This window comes from Notolepis coatsorum (genome assembly GCF_963971535.1).
Source record: "Notolepis coatsorum genome assembly, chromosome: 13".
NCBI classification, from domain to species: domain Eukaryota; kingdom Metazoa; phylum Chordata; class Actinopteri; order Aulopiformes; family Paralepididae; genus Notolepis; species Notolepis coatsorum.
In genome coordinates, this window is record NC_140177.1 from 81,832,719 (window position 1) to 81,855,753 (window position 23,035).

General features: G+C 41.3%; 1 protein-coding gene across 4 annotated transcripts in view; it reads left to right on the plus strand.

Moving 5' to 3' along the window:
• Positions 1–23,035, plus strand: part of col15a1b (collagen, type XV, alpha 1b) — a 164,319-nt gene that overhangs the window by 137,955 nt on the left and 3,329 nt on the right. For 2 of the 4 annotated variants that reach the window (XM_084327947.1, XM_084327950.1), the window contains 19 exons: positions 299–364; positions 1,148–1,183; positions 1,694–1,756; positions 2,234–2,323; positions 2,710–2,745; positions 3,352–3,405; positions 4,945–5,001; positions 5,527–5,586; positions 5,994–6,032; positions 10,822–10,903; positions 12,172–12,197; positions 12,864–12,959; positions 14,587–14,731; positions 15,165–15,229; positions 16,139–16,270; positions 16,906–17,010; positions 18,833–18,892; positions 20,385–20,582; positions 22,686–22,801. In XM_084327947.1, coding sequence (XP_084184073.1) covers positions 299–364; positions 1,148–1,183; positions 1,694–1,756; positions 2,234–2,323; positions 2,710–2,745; positions 3,352–3,405; positions 4,945–5,001; positions 5,527–5,586; positions 5,994–6,032; positions 10,822–10,903; positions 12,172–12,197; positions 12,864–12,959; positions 14,587–14,731; positions 15,165–15,229; positions 16,139–16,270; positions 16,906–17,010; positions 18,833–18,892; positions 20,385–20,582; positions 22,686–22,801 — 1,526 coding nt within the window. The remainder of the gene's footprint in view (positions 1–298; positions 365–1,147; positions 1,184–1,693; positions 1,757–2,233; positions 2,324–2,709; positions 2,746–3,351; positions 3,406–4,944; positions 5,002–5,526; positions 5,587–5,993; positions 6,033–10,821; positions 10,904–12,171; positions 12,198–12,863; positions 12,960–14,586; positions 14,732–15,164; positions 15,230–16,138; positions 16,271–16,905; positions 17,011–18,832; positions 18,893–20,384; positions 20,583–22,685; positions 22,802–23,035) is intronic. The other 2 variants (XM_084327949.1, XM_084327948.1) reach the window with 2 other exon arrangements.

Sequence of the window (23,035 nt, forward strand, 5' to 3'; positions counted from 1 at the left end):
ATCATGATCAAAATCATAACCACCCTCCTTTTCCCTGCCCTATGTTCTCTCCTCTCCTGCCCCCCCCCCCCTCGGTTTCCCTTACTTACTTCCTGACTGTCTGTTACTCGTGGTTTTATGTTCTTGTGTATTCATATTGTTCCCTGTTTCCCTGTGGTTCTATGTTTCTTTGTTTTTTTGCCTATCGTCAGCGACTTTGGGTCATTGAAAAGCGCTATACAAAATAAATGTATTATTATTATTATTATAAAAGTGATTGTAGAGAGTAAGGAGTGTATCGTCATGTGTTTGTCCTCAGCTCCTCCTGAATGATACTGAAGGTATCTTTAACATCACTGAGATCAGAGGACCACCAGGACCCATGGTGAGTCAGAGTCCCCAGTGTTAAAGGCAAAAGCTGTCATCTAAATATAAATATAAACAAGAGGATAGTTCAAAACATAGGATTGGAGAAATGTTTATCATTACCACATTGATTGATCGGTCTCCCAATCCTATGATATGACATTAGACAACAGCTAAACATTTGTTTTCTCACACTGTTTACATTGGTAATGTTTGTAAACACTGGAGTAAAACAAAAATGTATATATTTTTTTTTACTTATGGTTGAGAAATATACATTTCCATCTACAACTCAAACTCGTTCAGTGCAGTATAACACTTAAAAGGGAATGCCACCCATTTTAAGAATAAATATGTTATACTGTCTCCCAGGACAGTTCTCTCAATATTCAGTCAAGGCTATAAATTGGAGAGAGAACCCATGAATTTTGTATGTAACCTGGATGTAAAACCCCGGGGGGGGGGGGGGGGGGGGCTGCTGCATGGACACTAACGTAGGGAGCTTATAAAATGTTTGTGTGAGCTCTTACATCCAGGTTTCAATTCTGGTTTGGACATGTCGGTAATAGAACCGAAGGCAAGTCTAGGATAAGGATGCACCGTTTAAAAAGCTTTCCTGCATCTGGTTTCCTCTCTCCATGCATGTTGTATTGTGGCTATGAACCTACGGCTATAGCATTGTGACAGTAAAGAGTGTAAGAGCATGTTTTGGTTTTATATGGCTTAAAATATGGCAGTTTTATACCACCCTTGCTGCTTGCGCGTGTAAACGTGTGTGTGTGTTGTGTGTTGCATGTTGCAGGGCCCTGAAGGCTTGCCTGGCAGAGCTGGATTTCCTGTAAGAATATTTTGCTATGCTTTGTATTTGTGGTGTTTATTTATACTGCCGCGTTTCAATAGTTTCATTCCAACCGGCTTTTCATCCGTTTCTGATGTTAATTGCATTATATTTCCAAAGTGCAACTGGTTATAATCATGTGAAATTATACCATTCGTTTTTTTTTTACCAGCAGAAATAGAACTACTCTTCATTTGTACAGGACTGTATATTGTTGATATCTCATGTTACACTGCAGCTTTTGAATTTTCTCCCCTCTTGTAACGAAAAATATGGTTTTCATTTTGTCTTTGCTGTCATGAGGAGGGAAAGGGTATGTTTTATCCTCTGAAAATAACTTCAACTTTGAATGTAATACAGTTATTTAAATAAAAGAAAAGTAAAATACTGTACGACTCAGTCTACACTGTCTACGTTCTGGAGCTCTTGGTAGATGGTCGGTGTAGCCTACAGTTAGGTCGGTTTCTCCTCTTTTGTTTCTTCCTGACCATCATTATGCTGTTTCCTCAGGGTCCCAGAGGCCCAAAGGGAGAACTTGGCTTCACTGGAATCCAGGGGCCCGCTGGACTCAAGGTGAAATGACTCTACCAGCCATGTGATGTTAATGAGAGGTGGAATTGATCTTTTCAGCAGTTGTTAAAGGAACACGCCAACAGAAATTTGTTTACCGTCTTCTCCAGAGAGAGACAAGAAGATAGATACCAGTTCAGTAGAACACTATGTGGCTGCATGTTAGCTTAGCACAATGAATGAATTAGCACAATTAGTTGCACAAATAACACATAAGCTAATTTCCCAAAATGTTGGCGTGTTCTTTTAAAGCTGCCATAAGTAAAAAATGTTCCTGATTGTTTGCGCTCAACCATGTACAATTACGTCACATAAGCACATCGTTTAGTGGTTGAGTCCACACAGGTCTCATTCCAAATAACAGAAAATATTACTTATGGCAGCTTTAAAGTTCTTTGTTGGAAGGAACCAGCAGAAGTTTCCATTAGTGGATCGACATTAGTGTTGAATTGATGAAAATGCTGTTTCATCTGTTTTCAGGGTGAGAAGGGAGAGCCTGGAGTGACCATTGCTGCTGACGGATCTCTGATAACAGGGCTGAGGGGCCCCCAGGGGCCAAGAGGAAACATGGTACAGAACAAAGTCAGATGTATTTGTTGTCTTACCCTATTAAAAGAACTATTTTCTTAATAAACAATGAAACTCTTAATAAACTCACTAAAATAGGTCTTAACCCTATAAGTCTCCATTGGTCTTCCATATCCATATCCACCCTGTAGCTCAGGTTCAGAACTACTTAGCTCCCACTTTATCTCTTTACCTCCAACCCCACAACCATTACATATTATGTACCATTTCACCACTTTGAAATGTGAAATAAATATCTCGAAAGGTAAGCAATGCAGAGGTTTGTAATCTTCATGAATTTACCTATCTCAAACCATGCCCTCTTTTCTTGATCCAATCATATTTGTCACTTGTTTCACATCTCACTCTGTCGCTGTGTGGTTTCACAGGGTGACCGCGGCTTTCCAGGAGCAATTGGACCCATGGTGAGTTGATGGAAACCCATTCCTCCATGATCTTGATGAGTAGTACTAATAAAACCATGATGAATCCAGGGCGGCTACGTGGCGTAGTGGGCAAGGCGCTCGCCACGAATGCGGAGACGCTGGGCTCGCTTGTTCGAGCCCAGCGCTCCACATTTGCTTTCAGTTTAGCTGGTCGTTCATACTAATACACATTGGCCGTATTAGGGGGAGGGAAACTGATGGGTGGGGATCGGGCGTTGTGGACAGCGACTCCTACAGGTCGGTTGGTGCGCCTGCGCAGTAGAATCCGGAAGTGTCGGGGGCAGCGTGAGCCTCCCACGCGTTACTCCTCGCCGCTGAGAGATCGAGCTGCGCAGGTGAAAAGATGCGACTGCTGTTACCTCAAGTACCGGAGGGGACTTGTGCTATGTATGACTTAGTCCACATTGCAGCCGGCTTGTGGGAGGCAAGAAACAGCGTTCGTGACAGGGGAGGGTTGAATTGGATGATACGAAATTGGGATGGGAGAAAAATATAGAAAATGGGAGAAAAAGTGTATCAAAAAAAAAAACCATGATGAATCCTGAAATAATTGTGTGTGTGTGTTTGTTTGTTTGTCTATTCAAGGGTCCAATAGGACCAACGGGGCCTAAAGGAGAGTATGGTTTTCCTGGACGGCCGGTGAGTGTTTCTAGTCCATTCCTCCATGCTGATGTGATTTTGGCCAGGAAATGCCCTGAGAATACCCTGAGAATACTAAGTATGAGCCAGATGGAGACGTCTGTCTTCAGTGGGCCAGAAGTACAAATGGGGGGTGGGGGATCAATGGGGACAACGCCCCCTTGTTAGCACAAATTGTTATATGTATCCCCCGTGGTAGGTAACTATACATCTTAAATGTTTGAATGTTAGGAGGCATCTGGGTAGTGTAGAGGTCTTAAGTACTCGCCTACCACCGCAGAGACCCGGGTTTAATTCAGCGGTACCGCCGGCTTGGTCAGTCATACCTACGAACACAATTAGCAGTGTTCGTGGGTGGGAAGCCGGTGGGGTATGAGTCCTGGTCGTTGCAATAGCGACTTATACTGGTCGGTCAGGGAGGGGATCTAGGGGAGATAGCATGAACCTCTGCAAACCTTCAGTGGAACTCCTTGCTTTTCAGGTGAAAAGGAGGCGACTGGCGTCTCCACATCTATTGGAGGAAGCATGTGGTAGTCTATACCCTCCCCAGACCCACAGTAGGGCAGCATGTGGTAGTCTACACCCTCCCCAGACCGACAGTAGGGCAGCATGTGGTAGTCTACACCCTCCCCAGACCGACAGTAGGGCAGCATGTGGTAGTCTACACCCTCCCCAGACCGACAGTAGGGCAGCATGTGGTAGTCTACACCCTCCCCAGACTGACAGTAGGGCAGCATGTGGTAGTTTACACCCTCCCCAGACCGACAGTAGGGCAGCATGTGGTAGTCTACACCCTCCCCAGACTGACAGTAGGGCAGCATGTGGTAGTATATACCCTCCCCAGACCAACAGTAGGGCAGCATGTGGTAGTCTACACCCTCCCCAGACTGACAGTAGGGCAGCATATGGTAGTCTACACCCTCCCCAGACCGACAGTAGGGCAGCATGTGGTAGTTTACACCCTCCCCAGACCGACAGTAGGGCAGCATGTGGTAGTTTACACCCTCCCCAGACTGACAGTAGGGCAGCATATGGTAGTCTATACCCTCCCCAGACCGACAGTAGGACAGCATGTGGTAGTCTACACCCTCCCCAGACTGACAGTAGGGCAGCATATGGTAGTCTATACCCTCCCCAGACCAACAGTAGGACAGCATGTGGTAGTCTACACCCTCCCCAGACTGACAGTAGGGCAGCATGTGGTAGTCTACACCCCCCCCCCAGACCGACAGTAGGGCAGCATGTGGTAGTTTACACCCTCTCCAGACTGACAGTAGGGCAGCATATGGTAGTCTATACCCTCTCCAGACTGACAGTAGGGCAGCATATGGTAGTCTATACCCTCTCCAGACTGACAGTAGGGCAGCATATGGTAGTCTATACCCTCCCCAGACAGACAGTAGGGCAGCATAATTGGCATAATGACTAAATTGAGGGATGGGAGCAAATGATAAAAAGACAAAAGACGTGAAGTGAATTGCAGTCGGCATGGAATGAAAACAACTCGTACTAACATGATGGTTTCTCTCTTCACTGCAGGGTCGGCCTGGAGTGGCAGGGAAGAAGGGAGACAAGGCAGATTCTGTTGGACAACCGGTATGAATCTGTATCATCATATAGATATTAAAGGATAACTCTTTAGCTGTGAAGCATCTCATAGACCAGTGACGTCACTAACTCATGGTTGGCCACTCTGCCCCTAGTGGTGGCTCACGTGCATGGCACTCTGACTGTTCAGAGATTTTGCCCTGATGGCTCACGACTACAGTATGACACTGTGCATCCTTGTTGATATGCAGGTCCTATGTCATTACTTCAGCATTTAAAATCAACACAAAATGGCTACGGAACATCTCTATAAGGTAAAGAGCATACCAAACAATGGTCAGGTAAATGAACTGATGAACTGATAAGTGATAAATTAACTCTCTCACACTTTCTGTCTCTCTGTCTCTCTCTCTCTCTCTCTCTCTCTGTCTCTCTCTCTCTCTCTCGCTCTCTCTCTCTCGCTCTCTCTCTCTCTCTCTCTCTCTCTCTCTCTCTCTCTCTCTCTCTCTCTCTCTCTCTCTCTCTCTCTCTCTCTCTCTCTCTCTCTCTCTCTCTCTCTCTATCTCTCTCTAGGGAGCACCTGGTCCACCTGGCCGTCCTGGGCTCCCAGGAAGAGTTATTGGCTTGAAAGGAGTAAGTATGAACCTGTGGGAATGAACGAACGACAGAAAGAAAGAAAGAAAGAAAGAAAGAAAGAAAGAAAGAAAGAAAGAAAGAAAGAAAGAAAGAAAGAAAGAAAGAAAGAAAGAAAGAAAGAAAGAAAGAAAGAAAGAAAGAAAGAAAGAAAGACAGAAAGAAAGACAGAAAGACAGAACGAATGAACGAATGAACTAGCGAAGAACGAGAAAGAACTAACAAAGAAAGACAGAAAGAAACAACTAACAAACGAACAAATGAAAAAAACAAACAAACGAATGAACGAATGAGCGAAAGAAAGAAAGAATGAAAGAAAACGAATAAATGAATGAATGCATGAGTGAACATTCTGAATGAATCCTCACTAGTAGTATGACCGTAGCACTTTCCTCTGAATCTTAAAGACAGTGTTCCCGGTGCGACCAAGACCGCACTGCAAAAAAGTAAGTCAACGATTGGTCCGTTTCGGTCTGAATCTGGCCTTCTGATTGGTCTGTTGGTCTCTAAAGTGTGGCAGCATGGCGACATAACTTGGCTGGAATCCAACAACCTGTGCCTCCCTCCTCTCCCTTTCTCCCCTCTATCCATCCTTCCCTCCTTTATTCCTCCCTCCCATTTACCCTCCTCCTCTAACAAGTTGATATGCCTGCGTTTCAGGGTCAATCTCAAATTCGTTTCATGGATTCCTTTTCTCTCATATTATACCCAGGGCCAGTTGACCAGTGTCTACACTCGTGAAGTGCACTATCTTAGAATGAGTTGGTTATTTATTCATTTTATTTCATTTAACCTTTATTTAACCAGGCAAGTCACTAAGAACTACGTATTTACAATGGTGGCCTGGCAATGAGTGAGGATCATATTTATTTTGTTGCTGCTGACCTGAGTCAGTCCTTCTAAACTTTAAAGGGACATAGCAACATTACGTTCAGTAGAAAGCTATCCGGCTGCAAGCTAGCCTAGCTTAGCACAGATTAATGGAAGCGGATACAGACCACTAGCCTAGCTGGCCAAAAACACCTCTTCCGGAGTGTTAAGCTAGGTGGTCTGTATCCGCTACCATTAATTTGTGCTTAGCTACACTAGCATGCAGCCGGATAGCTTTCTACTGAACGCACAGAGAAGAAATTGGTATCTACAGTATCTCCTTGTCTGACACTGGAGAAGACGGTAAACACATTTCCTATAATGTTGGCGTGTTCCTTTACCATAACATAGACCCAGGCACGTTGGAACTTTAAATCGGTAGGGGGTGTGGCCTTTGAGATTTTATTTTTTTTAAATTGCGCAGTGGAGAAAAACAGAGTCGGGACACATTTCCTTTAGTCTAGCCTGTACCCTGTACATGTTGCTGGCCCCGTCAAAACAGTATCCTATCAGCCTCTCCATGGGCAGGTTAAGGCGTAAAAGAATGTATTTTATACACAAAAACAGCGTCTCGGCTGTTGTGTCTGGGCCGGGCATTGTAAAAACCCCAAAAGAAGTTCTGAGCTTCCAAGTTGTCATTGGCGAACTGTATATTACACGAGAATTGTTCTTTTCCAGTGACATCAGTGGTTCCGTCAGCGCTCAAGCCAAAGAATGGGCTTTTGGATGCTTTGCCTCTAATTTGTCGCTGAATATCATGGGCAAACAGCTGTAAGATTTCATTTTGGATGTTGTTGGACATCCAGTTGTCTCTTTTGGAGCCAATTCTTCAACTCGGGATCAGACTCGGTGCGCACTCTTTCCATCATCAGCTGCCATAACACCCCATCCCTATTTGCATCACCCCTCAGTGGAAGCCCCTGGCGCCCGAGGGGGGGTATAGGGGAACAGACTCAGTTAACTCTTCAATACCTGATGCTGAGGCTGAACCTGTCGTCTCTGTCTCTCTCTGACATTTATCAGATTTAGTGGGACTGTCACTGGGACCGGCGGGACGTTTAGAAAAGAAATCTGATATTTTTCTTTTGGAGAATGGCTACAATACAGTACGGCTCAATACACACAATATTCAAATGGTGAAGTGCTTTGAGCAGGATAAACTTATAATATAGTGTTACAGTTATACAGTTACAGTATATAATATACAAATATATAAATACTGTCATAAAAAAAAACATAAAAAAGAAAGAAGAAAATGATATTTAAAAAAAAATATTATATTCTTTGCACCCCCCCTTCCAACGTGCCTGCATAGACCTGTGCATTTTGGTGGACATTTTTATATCCAAATTGCCTTCCAGTACCATGAGTGCATTGCTGTACATTCAAATCAAATCAAATCAAATTTATTTATAAGGCCCGACAACACACGTTAATGTCCCCATGGGCCGTACAGGTCTTCTTTAAACAAGTCAAGAAGAAAACATAACAATAAGTCAAGAACAGAACAAGAACACCATAAGGTCCAACACATTTTAAATAAATGCAAATAAATGAAAGAATGCAAGCACTCCCAGACATACCCCACGCGAAGGTAAGGAAAAACTCACTAAAACCTAACAATAGGGAAAAATGCTCCACAGGCAGTGTGGAGGAGAGAAACCTTAGAATGTCGGTGATAGTAGTGTTGCAGACTAACAGTTGGTAAGCATGCACTCAAGTGTGTAGTGAAACACAGATGAGTGCAGGCAATAGCAACTGAACATTTTGAAAGATTAAAGATAGAGCTGATAGCGATAGCAACTGAACATTTTGAAAGATTGAAGATAGAGCTGATAGCGAATCTATTTGAGGCACAGGGGCGGCGCAAAGAGGGTCGCGTCCTCCCCGTCTTAATCACGGGACATTCAACACTCCGGTCATTGCTCAGGGACAGCCGGAGACAGGGAGATAGGGGGTGGCGCAGAGAGGGTCGCGAACTCCCCGACATCATTGCGGGACGTCCGGCACTCCGGTCACCACTAAGAGACCTCCGGAGACAGGAGGGCACGCAGAGGGGGTCGCATCCTCCCGGCCTTCATCACGGGACGTCCGACACTCCGGTCAGCACTCCAGGACAGCAACTCACAGGGGGACAGGGAGACGGGACAGGCGTTAGACAGCTCATGTGATTGTAGTGGGCGGACATAGCAATAGATACAAGTGGTAAGCATATATGTGAATGGAGTAGATATATGAAGTAAGCACATTATGTGAATAGAATAGAAGTACTTAACCCAGCAATGAAACCGCGTTGACACATCAGTTGACAGGACCACGGACAGACGACGGTAAGTAACTTCTTCAGCTAAAGACAATTCCAAGGCTCACTTGTCCAGGAGGTACAGTGGGCTGCTGGACCAGTCCTACATTTCACCAACCGGAAGAAAATAGATCAATTAGTTGAATTTAAAAGAAGTCTTATGAACTATATATCGTTTAAGTAAAATCTCAGGCCCCGTTTGAGCACATTCCATTGCAGTCTACCTAGCCACGCCCCAGTGAGAACCTTTGCCCTATCTCTAAGTAAATCTTGTATGGTCAACTGACTTGACCAGTGACCCTGGATCAATGCTTCTTCTTTGTAACAGTGTTATGAATATGAACCCTGATTTACAGATTCCCTCATGTCACAAGTCCTTCCTCCTTTCATGTCCCTCACAGGGTAGACGTAAACTGCAAGATTCTGCCCAAGTTCAAATCCAGTTATGCCACACAGACGTTGTGTGTACAGAGTGTGTCTCTGGGTCCCTGAACTTAACATTTGCCTGGGATGACAGATTTGACCGGACTTGACTTAGTTCAAATCTTGTAGTGTGCTTCAAGTTTCTTTATTAGTTGTCATACAGAAGTACAGAATACTTTTATACAAAATGCTTCTTTCTGTTACTCTCCAGAGACTGTGCTAGACAAAAATAGATAAGTATAAAATAAAATAAGTATAGCAAGTATAAAATAGAAGTCACGTACGTAGACACAAGTGTTCAGTATGTACATATGTACAATGTTCAATGCAGAGTAGAAGTAACTGAGTTACCATACAATATACTATACAATATACTAATATACAATATACTATATAGTGCAAAGGAGAAATGGGATGAGGTACAATTTAGGTACAATTTACAGTAAGGTGTAATGAGGTATGGGTTGTAGTGCAAATTCTTTACCAATAAATATAAAGTGTGTTTAGGTGTTCTAACGTGTGTAAAGTGGGTGCTGCAGTGAGTTGTTTGTTTAAAGTGAGTGTGTGCGTGTGGATGTGTGTGCTGTGAGTGCATTTGATGGTTGTTACATAGTGTTATTGTTCGTTGAGCATCCTGATGGCCTGGGGATAGAAGCTTCTTCTGAGTCTTTCTGTGCTTGCCATGAGACTCTGGTATCGCTTGCTTCTAACCTGACTCTGATGACCATGGTGAAGGTTGCTAACTTCCTTGTTGTTAATCCCTGACATCTGAAACCTGTGTTTGTAAGGGATACCTCGACGTTTTAGACTCCAGACCCACTGCTCTGTTTCTATACCAGGCCCACTCACAATATAAGAGGGAATGTTTCATTGTTTCATTATTTAAATTCTCAGTCACCCCCCCCCCCCCCCCAACAATGTACTTGTTAGCATTGCCAGTATTCGTCATTAAAACCAATGATTGGTACTGCTAGCTGCAAGCTAACAAGTTCAGTTCACCAAAGTGCCAAATGTTTTCCCCACATAGTGATAGGGGTCTGGTTGAGAGAAATAACAAATTTGGCATTTCAAATGTAAAGGTATCCCTTTCTGTGTGGTCCCTGATATCTGACCCCTGAACTTTAACCTCTAGGTCATCATTGGCATGGTGGAGGTTTTTTGGTGCTTCTCTGACCCCTGGTGTATCCGCTACTGTCCTTCTCCTTTGTATTAAGCTGGTGTTGTCAATGCTTTTGGCACTGTTTTAACCAATGGTTTATCTCTGTGTATGTCTCTGGTTTTAACTACTGACTGTTATTAACTACTATGTGTTGATCTGTATTATTTAATGTACAGTATATTTTGGTGGATTTTATATACCACATGTATGATGGTTATGGAACAGGCTGCACTGCTGACATTGCACTGCTGTTGTATGAAGTCAGTGTAACTCCAATTTCAACTCCAATTCCTTTTTTAAACTTTTTTTATTTTCTTTATTTTTTTGGAGATACAAGGTTTTCATTCAAACCCAGTGACTGTGGAGTTGTATGAATTGAATAGGCTATATACTCAACACTACTTGAATAGGCTTTTTTATTTAGCTTTTTGTCCTGTGTACATTAGTGAGGCCTAATCCCTGATGTGTGTGGCCCTTATAGGAGTTGGCTGCTAAGAGAGGCTCGGTAGGAGTTAAAGGAGACAAAGGAGAATTTGGATTACCTGGAGAGCCGGGCACACCAGGTAGGAAGCCTTTACCATTAGTACCTTTTTATTACAAATGGGGCATCAGATTATCTTGCACACCTAAATAATAGTCTTTGGGACAGATGAATAAGTAACGGATAATGTATAGCTACGAGGTCATTGTCGCAAAATAATTGACCGACACAGAGTTTAAAATACCGAGCCGCCTCGGCGAGGTGTTTTAAACGTCAGTGAAGGTCAATTATTTTGCGACAATGATCGAGTATAGCTATACATTATCCCGCTTATTACATGGCTAACTTACTAACAAATATACCTAATTCATTTTACATCGACTCGCAACACTGGTTCTGGCTCCGCTCATCGCTCCGCCCCCTGTCATCGCCGGCAGCTTCCCCGGCAGCCGGCAGTGTCTGATTGCACTGATGTCAGTGGGCTTGATTGCGAACAGCTGCGCACAGCGGTCATCATTGTTCCACAGAGGTCCGTTATCGGGTAATATCGGACCTCTGACGTGCGCTATTGACCAATCACAAGCAAGCATTTCGGCGAATGTGAAAACGCCATGTAATAATAGTCTCTATGACAGGTGAATAATAGTCTTTATGACATGAATAATAGTATTTGTGACATGTCAATAATAGTCTTCATGACGGGTGAATAATAGTCTTTGTGATGGGTCAATAATAGTATTTGTGACAGATGAATAATAGTCTCTATGACAGGTGAACAATAGTCTTTGTAACAGATGATTAATAGTCTTTGTGACAGCTCAATAATAGTCTTTATGACGGGTGAATAATAGTCTTTATGACAGGTGAATAATAGTCTTTGTGACAGTTGAATAATAGTCTTTATGACGGGTGAATAATAGTCTTTGTGACAGGTCAATAATAGCCTTTATGACGGGTGAATAATAGCCTTTATGACGGGTGAATAATAGTCTTTATGACGGGTGAATAATAGTCTTTGTGACGGGTGAATAATAGCCTTTATGACGGGTGAATAATAGTCTTTATGACAGGTGGAGTAGAACAGGCTATGAGGAGTAAAAATACTCATACACTGTTGTCACTTGCTATTTTTTTTAGTGTCCTTAATAATGAATTGTTTAATAATCTACCAGGTTAAATTAGCACTGCATTGAAATGGAAGACATGGAACTGTACAAATACTGTAAATGGGATTTCATTCAGGGCTGTATTGCTATATGCATAACATTTTCTCTGTCAGTAAAAATCTGTCAATTACAGGTAACTTGTCAATCAATTAAAGGTTAAGTTGTGTGTATTCCTCCTTTCTAGAACCAATCTTCCCCGATGGAGTTGAGGTACGTTCTGTAGTTCCTTTATCACAGCATTGCACATCAGTGTTCACCTTCATTTTATTGCAGGTACAGTTTAAAAGTGCACTGAGTTTCTTGATCACGTGAACAGCTTGCTCCTCCAAGTGCAAAGAAAAGCACACCGTGTGAGGAAACACACTACAGTGGTCCACAAATAAGACTGTAATAAACTCCACCTGCATGATAGTTATATCCACCATGCCGTATACTCCTCATATAGTACAAGACAGTAGCCCCACCACCACCCCCCCCCCCCCCCCCAGGAAGACAGGTGTCACTTTTTTTTTTTTTTTTAACTAAGTAAAATCTGTCTGGGTCAGTACTAAGAAGCTGTGTCTTGTGGCGATAGTGGGTCAGGAAGTAGAGCAGTCGTCTGGTAATCAGAAGGTTCACGGTTAGATTCCGGCTCCTCCCAGGGGCACTGTGTCGAAGTGTCCTTGACCGACACTTAACCCTTAACTCCTCCCATGAGCAGGTTAGCTCCTTTGCATGGTTGCTTCCGCCATCGTTGTGTGAATGTGTGAGTGAATGGGTGAATGTGAGGCATACATTGTAAATCGCTTTGGATAAAAGTGCAATACGAATGCAGTCCATTTGTGCGTGAGACACTGGGCCACACATGCATGTTGAAATATGAGTTCTTGTCTCTAGATGCAGGGCACTAAAGGGGACGAGGGCTACAGAGGAGAGAAGGGAGATGTTGGGTCTCCTGGTCCTCCGGGACTGCCTGGAAGGTCAGGACTGGTGGTGAGTCGTCTCATCTCTTCAACACTTCAGGAACACTTTACTCAAGGCTTACACACCTGTAAAGTAGCCTATCACTGCACACAGTGTAATCCTCTCATGTATACATTTTCTTGAATGCTTTCTCTGAATTCCATCTATTCCATTCTAGAACTCATTCAGTGGCCAGTGTCCACTGTGACATCTTCATTAGAATGTCACTTGTACACCTGAAAGGGTTCATCATAATGAATCATAATGCACTATACGTGTGGTTATTGACACGTTGAATATACAGTCATATATCATAATGCTCTATATCAATAGTCACATTGAATTACAGCCATAACGTTTCAGTTTTGTAATTTGTCTCATGAAGAGACACAACCGGTCATACGCCTTGTATAATAAGTAAGGGATAATCAACGAGTAGCTGTGTGTTAAATAGATTTAAGGCACGACGTGGAAGCAAGTTGATTATTCTGCTCATACCATGGTCGTTTGCCAACAATATAAAATAAAATCATTTTTGTTGAAGGTTTTGGCCTTACCATTGGCGCGTTTTCCATCCCGCTCGTTGGTTTATCAAGTTGATAAGTCAACTTGCCGCGGGTGATAACGAGTAGGGCTTTGACAGCTGTGCTCTTTAATGTTGCTAAGGTTACAGGTTAGGTAGCAGATACATTTTGAACAGTGATTAAACTACTTGTGTATTAAATGTTTTTAATGCACACATGCTGGCCAATCAGAAGTGTTATCTTAGACCGTAGATTTGAAGTAGCTCAACTCCTGGTGTTCTGCTTGGCTGTGAACCCTGTCCTGGCTTGGTGCTTCCTATTTGAACTGCTTTAGATGGAGGACACATTTCAGAGAAATCTTAAAGTATGACTGTCATCATATTGAATCTTGACTATCATATGACTATTCATAACAATTACATTAGATCGGAACGCCGCCTTGCCTGCAATGATGAAGCGTTATTCTGCAAAAAAGTGTGCTCATCCAAATTTGTTTAAAGAGTCCGCACTAGGGGTGTAACGGTACACAGAAGCCACGGTTCGGTACGTACCTCCTACCTCGGTATTGGGGTCACGGTTCGGTACGAGTTCGGTACAACAGAAAAAAGATATTTATAACAATTATTATTCATATAAATTATTTTATTATTATTATTCTTTTTTATATATATATATATATATATATATATATATATATATATATATATATATATATATATATATATATATATATATATATATATATATATATATATATATATATATATATATATATATATATATTATATTATATGATCATTATTATTATTATTAAATATAATAATTTTCTATAGGAAAAGTACACCCCTAGTCCGCACACTAGATAATGCTCCCATGAACATGAATTAACCACCACATAGTGTATTGTAAGCATTATTCCCATCTTTATATATATAAAAATATTGCAGAGGCACGAGATCTTGTGTGCTGAAACTATAGGCCAGGATGACTCAAAGTAGTTTGCAGGCCTTCTTTGAGTCCAATGTGACAACATAGTAAAGAGTACAAAGATGATAAAACTTACCTCATTCTCATTTGGGTCCCAGGCAGATCCCTTGTATCAGTGTGACCTCTCTCTGTTTCTCTCTCTGTAGGGCCCAAAGGGTGAGTCTATCATAGGACCTTCAGGACCCGTCGGTTCTCCTGGCCAGCCAGGGGGTGCAGGATTCGGTCGGCCCGGCCCTCGAGGCCCCCCAGGCGCCGCTGGACCCCCGGGATCTCCCCCTGTATATGGATCAGGTATGATGGGGACGGTGGATGCTTTGTGTGGATGATGAGAGAGTGATAGAAAGATAGAGAAGGAACAATAGTTTAAGTCCTATATCTTACACAAGCACTGCCCAGTCCGACAGTAGGGCAGCGCAATGACCAGGATGGAATTTTTTTTTAAAGTATACAGGAAATGTTGTATAATTAGGCAATAGTTTATGGCTGTTCTCCATTATCCCCATTATTCAGGTAAATAAAGTGTGTGTGTGTGTGTGTGTGTGTGTGTGTGTGTGTGTGTGTGTGTGTGTGTGTGTGTGTGTGTGTGTGTGTGTGTGTGTGTGTGTGTGTGTGTGTGTGTGTGTGTGTGTGTGTGTGTGTGTGTGTGTGTGTGTGTGTGTGTGTGTGTGTGTGTGTGTGTGTGTGTGTGTGTGTGTGTGTGTGTGTGTGTGTTCTGTATCTCCAGCTGTCACTGTCCCTGGCCCGCCCGGACCTCCTGGTCCATCAGGATCTCCAGGATATTCCAACCCGGTAAGATGCCAATGCACCCTTGATTAAGGAACCTCAAACTCGCACTGCTCTGGGTGGAGGTGCCCAGTGTGGCTAACATTAAACTTGTGTGTAACCAACTCAAGCACCAGTTACATATTTATTTTTTATCTAACCCTAACTAACCTTACTGTCATGCACTTGTCCTAATAAACTAACCTACACTGTAGCACTCAACACTTTGATGAACATTGTTACTCAGCTGATAGAGTTGTGCCCTTCCTGATGACTTGTCGTACAGAACTTGTAAGTCGCTTTGGATAAAAGCGTAGCAGCTAAATGACTAAATGTAAACGTAAATGTAAAGGTCAAATTATACTTCCTGCTGCATCTGTGGTGCTTGGCTGCCACGCACTCAAACTATGCCATCTTTTCTCGACCTCCGATCACACAACCGTTGCTTTCCTCGGATGCAGAGTTTGAGATTGAGACTCTTGTGGAGATTATTATTAGAGATGTCCGATATTATCGGCCTACCGATATTATCGGCCGATATTGGCATTAAAATATAATATCGGAAATTATCTGTAAAAAAAAATGATATATATATTTTTTTACATTTTATTTAACCTTTATTTACCCAGGCAAGCAAGTAAGAAGACATTCTTATATACAAAAGCAGCCTGACCAAAAAGCAAAAGCCTTTTATTGTCAAAAGTATGCATAATGTTGTGTTAATTCCACAACAAGAGATATGTAATTTACCTGAAATTATTTCGTTTTTTTGGGGGGGAAACCCCACATATATCGGTATTGGTTGAGAGAGGTATCGGAAATTAAGAGAGTACAATATCCGTATATAGGATATCGGTAAAAAAGTCAATTTCAAACGTCCCTAATTATAATTTATTATACAGTATGTATCATTAATATGTGCATGTTCCCACCCAGGTGAACAGTTATAAGACCACCCACGCCTTGGCCAGGGAGAGCCACAGGGCAGCAGAGGGCAGCATGGCCTATGTGTCCGAGAGGGGAGGAGAACTCTATCTCAGAGCCCGCAACGGATGGCGCCAGGTTCAGGTGTGTAGTTTGTTTATGTGTGTGTTAGAGAGAGAGAGAGAGAGAGAGAGAGAGAGAGAGAGAGAGAGAGAGAGAGAGAGAGAGAGAGAGAGAGAGAGAGAGAGAGAGAGAGAGAGAGAGAGAGAGAGAGAGAGAGAGAGAGAGAGAGAGAGAGTTTTGCTTTGGCAATGTATGTTTCCCATGTCAATAAAGCCCATTTTAATTTTAATTTAATTTAATATAGAGAGATAGAGAGAGAGAGAGATTAAAATATGGAGGGAGGTAAAGGAGAGAGATTAAAAATATGGTGGGGGAGAGAGAGAGAGAGGGAGAGAGAGAGAGAGAGAGAGAGAGAGAGAGAGAGAGAGAGAGACTTACATAGAGCCCTTGCTCCTTCGTGTGTGTTTTACACTGTTATTGTTTTACTTATTTATTTGGTTTGTGCGTATGTGTGTGTGTGCATATGCATGTGTGTACAGTTTCTGGCTGTTGTTTTAAAAATGTTGGGGGGGGCGGGGGGGTTTCTCTTTTCCCATTTCATTTATTTTTTCAAATGTTGTTTTGCCGGACAATGGTAAATGTAGCCAAACTAACACTGTGGTGTGAAATAAAACTATTGAATCTTGAATCTTGAATCTCGTGTGTGTTGTCCCCAGCTAGGAGAATTGATTCCCCTGCCATCAGAGGGCTCCTCAGCTGTATCTCAGTCTCTGAGCCGACCAGGAGAACGAAGCAGACCAAGCAGATTACCCACACACCAGGTACACACACATACACTCTTTCGCTTTCTTTTTCTTTATCACCCTCTCTTTGTATCTCTCTCCCTTTATTAGGGATGAGCCGAATCTGAATCTGAATCTGGGAAATCATGGATTATGAGATGGACACAGATATTTGTTATACTCGAATATGCTTGTTAAAATAATCTATTTTAAACAAAAATGTGTTTGTTTTTTTAGTAAATTTTTTATTTTTATTTTTTTTTAATACCTAACAACACAAAACAAAATGAGGGGATGAGAGGGGTTGCAGACTATTACAAAGGTTCAGTAGTACACAAACGTAATCAAGATATTGTTAGAAAATGAATAAAGGTATTTACATACTCAATTAACTTTTTATAATCACAACGAAAACCAGCCATGTCCTTCAATATGATGTAATAAAGTTCCAGAGACCTTGAAGGCCATCAGGCCTATCACTATTTGTATGTTTGACATTCACCAGCAAAAACTACCTGTAGGACTGCCTTAGATTTTCTTCGTTTGGACTCATTTGGAAAGTTGTGTGTCAAAAGAGAGAACGTTTTCTCTCCTATCTCGGCTGCTCCATGATGAGCAAGGTCTCCCCTACAAGCCTAGAGAAAGCTTGCCTTAGCACTATGTGGACCGTCCATGAGTTAACTCGTGATTCGATTCCACCCGTTGAGGACCAGAGCCACGAGTTAACTCGTGGCGAGTTGTTATTGTTTTATTCCATATTTATAACGCTATTAACGTCCGCGATCGACATGCAGGACCTACCCACATATTTGATTTTCGAAACATGCAATACCGGCCAGATCCGCTTAGGGGCGCCATCGCTCCACTGCAGTATCATTGAGGGCGATTGAAGAAGAAAAAATGTCACTGTCTGTGGGCGTTTCATATGAGCCTCGGTTCCAAAACGAAGACCCTCCATCTTTGATCCCGTTACCGAACGCATATTTCAGCCTGGAATAATGGGATTTATGATTAGCCAATGGACATATCGATCTACCAGATTCCGATGACTAATGACGAAATGCTGCCAGCGATCACATCCTGACGGTAGGATACTATTCCCCCAAATTACAGCTGGATTGGACATTGTTTTAAAACGTAACGTGATCGATCAGTGAAAATGGCTACTTGAACACACACTGTATTGCTAATCAATAATACTGATCGGCGTCCCCCGCCGCCCCCATTTCATCCATAGATGCTCTGTAATAGTCTGGATGCTACGCAGTTTGTTTTATTTCATTCGTATATACACAGCAGAAATGGCGTTTGATATAACGGCGCCAACATTTAGCCTATTATCTAGCTCCCCAGAAAAAAGACGAGACGAAAAGTGCGATAAACCTTATATTCACGACGCTATAAAATGACAACCAACCGATGGATTTTTATTTTCTTTAAGCCATTATGAAGGCACGGTTTATGCACTCAAGTGACAATGAGAATGGACAGATAGCAATACTATAAATTATATATAGCTGTTAGAAAGTACATCGGTTTGTAAACAAACCTCTGTCCTCTGGCCTATAAATCGGCGCAAGACTGTGGTCGCCAAAGTGTTAAGCTTGTGGTAACTCACCGTCACTCATCATCATGTCCAATTGATTACATTTATCACCATGCATGCACACCTCCACTGACAAGCCAATTCCAATATTTATAGATATAATTTATCTACTCAAAAGTTATCATGAGTTGTCATGGGTTTGTCTTGGTTTGACAAATACAAATGCAGTTACTCATGTAACTCATGTCATAAAAACCCTGTCATAGTTTTGTTAATATCAATCAGGAAAATACAACTCTTTTTCTTCTTTGGTAGGAGCTGCAGGAGCCCAGCTACAACCTGCTGCCACAGCAGGATATCAACTCTGTACCCGGGGTAAAGATAACACACACACACACACACACACACACACACACACACACACTCACACACACACACACTCACACACACACACACACACACACACACACACACACACACACACACACACACACACACACACACACGCATGCACGCACGCACGCACACACACACACACACACACACACACACACACACACACACACACACACACACACACACACACAAATTGGGGTCGCGGGTAGGTGACAGCATTGGAAAGTAACAAAAATAATAATAAAATCAAACATTTGGCAAAATATGCCTCGTTATTCTTATTTATTTTTTGCTTCTTTTTTTTTGAAATCTTTATTTAGTGTAAATGTAAATATAAATAAATACAAACAATATAAAATCAAAACAAATAATTGATCAAGAAATTAAATGTGTATTGATAACATAGTGTTGTAATCAAATGTTCTAATAAATACCGTATGTATGATCAAGTTCAACAACGTGTGCTTTTATTTTGATATTCCTTAATTCCACGTTGAAATTACGCAATACATTAAGTGTGGGGTCCCCAAAAAGAATCCTAAATAAAATGGGGTCGCAGTATGAAAAGGTTTGAGAACCCCTGTGACATCTTCCGGGCGCGACGCAATTAACACAAGCAGATTTCTTGAACTGATTTTAATGAAGTACAATTAACACAAGCAGATTTCTTGAACTGATTTTAATGAAGCTTGTTCATTCTCCATCCAAACCGTAAAATCTGTATAACATACAAATGCATACAAAAGATACCATTAACATTGAAAGTCCATTAAAACCATGGTCAGAACATCACTGTAACATATACCAAAATCATCATCCAAAACAATCAATACCTTATTGGCTGCGTGCCAGTATAATAGAACATCGATGCGTTATGGTAGTATGTCTTTGATCCTTGTCTTGGAAGATTGTCTTGTTAAGTTGTCTTGAAGGATTGTCCTTTGCTTATTAAGATTGGACAGGTAAGTCAATAATCCATCCAAGTTCATTGTTGCAACTCAAGAGAAAGAGGGCGGAAACACGTCACCGGATACCAGGTGTGCCAAGTCTCGTGAGATGAAATAATTGCACAAACAAATACATTTACATTTACATTTAGTCATTTAGCTGACGCTTTTATCCAAAGCGACTTACAAGTTCTGTGCGACAAGACAGCAAGAAGGGTATAACTCTATCAGCTGAGTAACAATGTTCATCAAAGTGTTGCGTGTTACAGTGTAGGTTAGTTTATTAGGAAAATAGAAAAATAGTGCGCCACTAATATATATATCTTATATAAACCAATAAGAAATACAGTGAAATACAATTGAGTGTATTATTACTAATATACAAAAATAAGCATATAAAATTGTAAACGAAAATAACTATATTAACCAACTGTTAACCATAGCTGCAGTTACAACCCCTGCTCTAAGCTGTATCTCTGACCTGCATGACACCCTTCTCTTTGCCTCCTTCTCATCTTCTGCAGCTTCACCTGGTAGCGTTAAACACCCCGCTGAGAGGAGACATGCGTGGCATCAGAGGCGCAGATTTCCAGTGCTACCAGCAGGCTCGCTCTATGGGTTATACCGCCACCTACAGGGCGTTCCTGTCATCACACCTCCAGGACCTGGCCACCATAGTGAGGAAGGCTGACCGCTTCAACCTGCCTGTGGTTAACCTGAGGGTAAGAAGGACATTTACCTTATTGTCAATTTATTTACACATAATTAATATACTGTACTCTGGAGAGCAGTGGTTCTCAACCTTTATGGAATCCACACACAAAGATGCATGTGTAAAAAATTAAAGGGCTGATCTGAAAAAAACAAAAAGGTTGACTGAGCTCTTGATACAAGTGGTTAAGAAAGATCTGAAAAGTGTATTCTCCATCTACAAAGCAAACCTTTCAAGAATGTATATATATTAGGGCTGTCAAAATTAAAGCTTTAACTTAGGTGATACATTTAATTAATTTAAAGCATTAAAATAAATTAATCTAGATTAATCTATGGAGTGAAAAATCTTCAACTTTAGCGCCGCGGATATAAGAAAGAGGTCTAGCTGAGTCAATGTTGATGGTTTTGTTGAACATGTGTATTTCACAGGAGAGAAACTGTATTCAAAGAAAGCTATTCAAATAGTTTTTTAATCGAAATATACTTTCTTTGTGTTGATTTTACATTAATTCCATGATTTTACTCAAGTACATTTCTGTTACAAGATTTGGTCTTAAGTAGAAAAATGCGATTTTTTATCTAGATTAATCTAGATTAATTACAGAAAATTGTGAGATTAATTACCGTAATTTTCGGACTATAAGCCGCGCCTTTTTCCCCCATTTTTCGACCCTGCGGCTTATATAACGGTGCGCCTTATATGTGACTCGACGTGACCCGAAAATGTAAAAATCGAAATATTGCTTTTTTGACTGCATGGAAATGTTATTTATCTGTTCCCTTATTTGCTAAACTTAATACAACTTGTAAATGAGTTAATTCTTGTTATTTGTCCGACAGTATTGTGTCCCAATGCTAATTACATATGGTAATTAAACATTAAAACACCTGCGGTTTATAGTCCAGTGCGGCTTATATATGTACACATCATTCAATTTAGCTGCTGCGGCTTATATTCAGGTGCGGCTTATAGTGCGAAAATTACGGTAGTTAATATTTTTTAATCTATTGACAGCACTAATATATATATATATATATATATATATTACGGTTGTGCTTTTGCATATTTCATTATGCAAAATGTGAGTAAATGTCACAGCCTTTTGATTACCTCCCATGGCACAGCACATTTATAATTTTTTTTATTATAACTCTTTATTTTTGTTATTTTCTTTTTTTTACCACAAACATTACATAAACATTATACAATTTGCAATAAGACAACCGCCACCACATGACAAACATGACTCACAAGACAATACAATTGTGTATGAGGGAGAGCTGTTTTCGCTCTTATTTGGTCTGGTCCGTTTTGGTTTGCACATTTTGTTTTTGATGAATAATTTAAACAGATTAGGATATATCAACCACCAACTGTTCGCTGAACTTCAGCAGGTGATCTCTATTTTAGGTTAGGGTTAGGTGTGACTTCTAAAAAAAAGTTGAGAATTAAATTAGATTAGGACATAAACCATCAAGTGTTGGTCTCGTAAATCTCACATTTACAAAGCTGATGGGGAATGCGCACATCAGGACATTATATATACCCCACATTTTTATCGGTGAAAAAACACACAAAGAAAAACTTCTAGATCAGGGCTTCAAGTCAAGGTTTTCTCTCACTTCTTCCCTAACCCACTCTCTTCTCCTTTCCTCTCCTATCCCCTACTCTCCCATCCTCTCCTATCGCACCTTATGTGTATACTGTATACTTCATCAGAGCATATATTTAGCATTTAGCATTTTTAGATTATATATTAGATTAGATTTATATTATTGGATTATTAGATTATTTGTAACTATATTTATTGTAGGGCAAATATAACTGAGAGGGAATACATACTCTCCTTCATCTTGCACCTTGTTGCCCGTATGCGCTTGCGCATGTCCAGAGTTAATTGTATTGTTATATTGTTTACACTGCCTTTTTATTCTATTTTTACTTCTCCACTGTACTATAATTCTATGACCTGTACCATGTCTTCTACTACCTGTACCTCCCCTCCCCCCTCCCCCATGCTGCTATGATGCCTGAATTTCCCCAAGGGGATCAATAAAGGAATATCGTATCTTATCCCCTCCTCCTATCCCCTCATCTCCTCTTCTCTCAGGGGGAGGTGTTATTCAATAGTTGGATGTCAGTCTTCTCTGGGAATGGAGGAACATTTAACCCAGCCACAGCCATCTACTCCTTTGATGGACGTGATGTCATGACTGATGTCACATGGTGAGTGTTGATGTATCAGGGTCGTAGTACTAAAATAGTACTTGAGTACTTTTAGTCTTGCTATTGACTTTTACCAATACTTTTAGTCTTGCTGTTTTCCAGTCTTGGTGTGGTCTCAATATATGTTCATTTTCTGAGTGAGGTCAAGAGAGATTATCTATCCCTCCCTGGTAGTTTTCCCCCAACAAACCACATGTTTTTGAATAACCATCGGTCTAAATCTTTTAGTCTCTT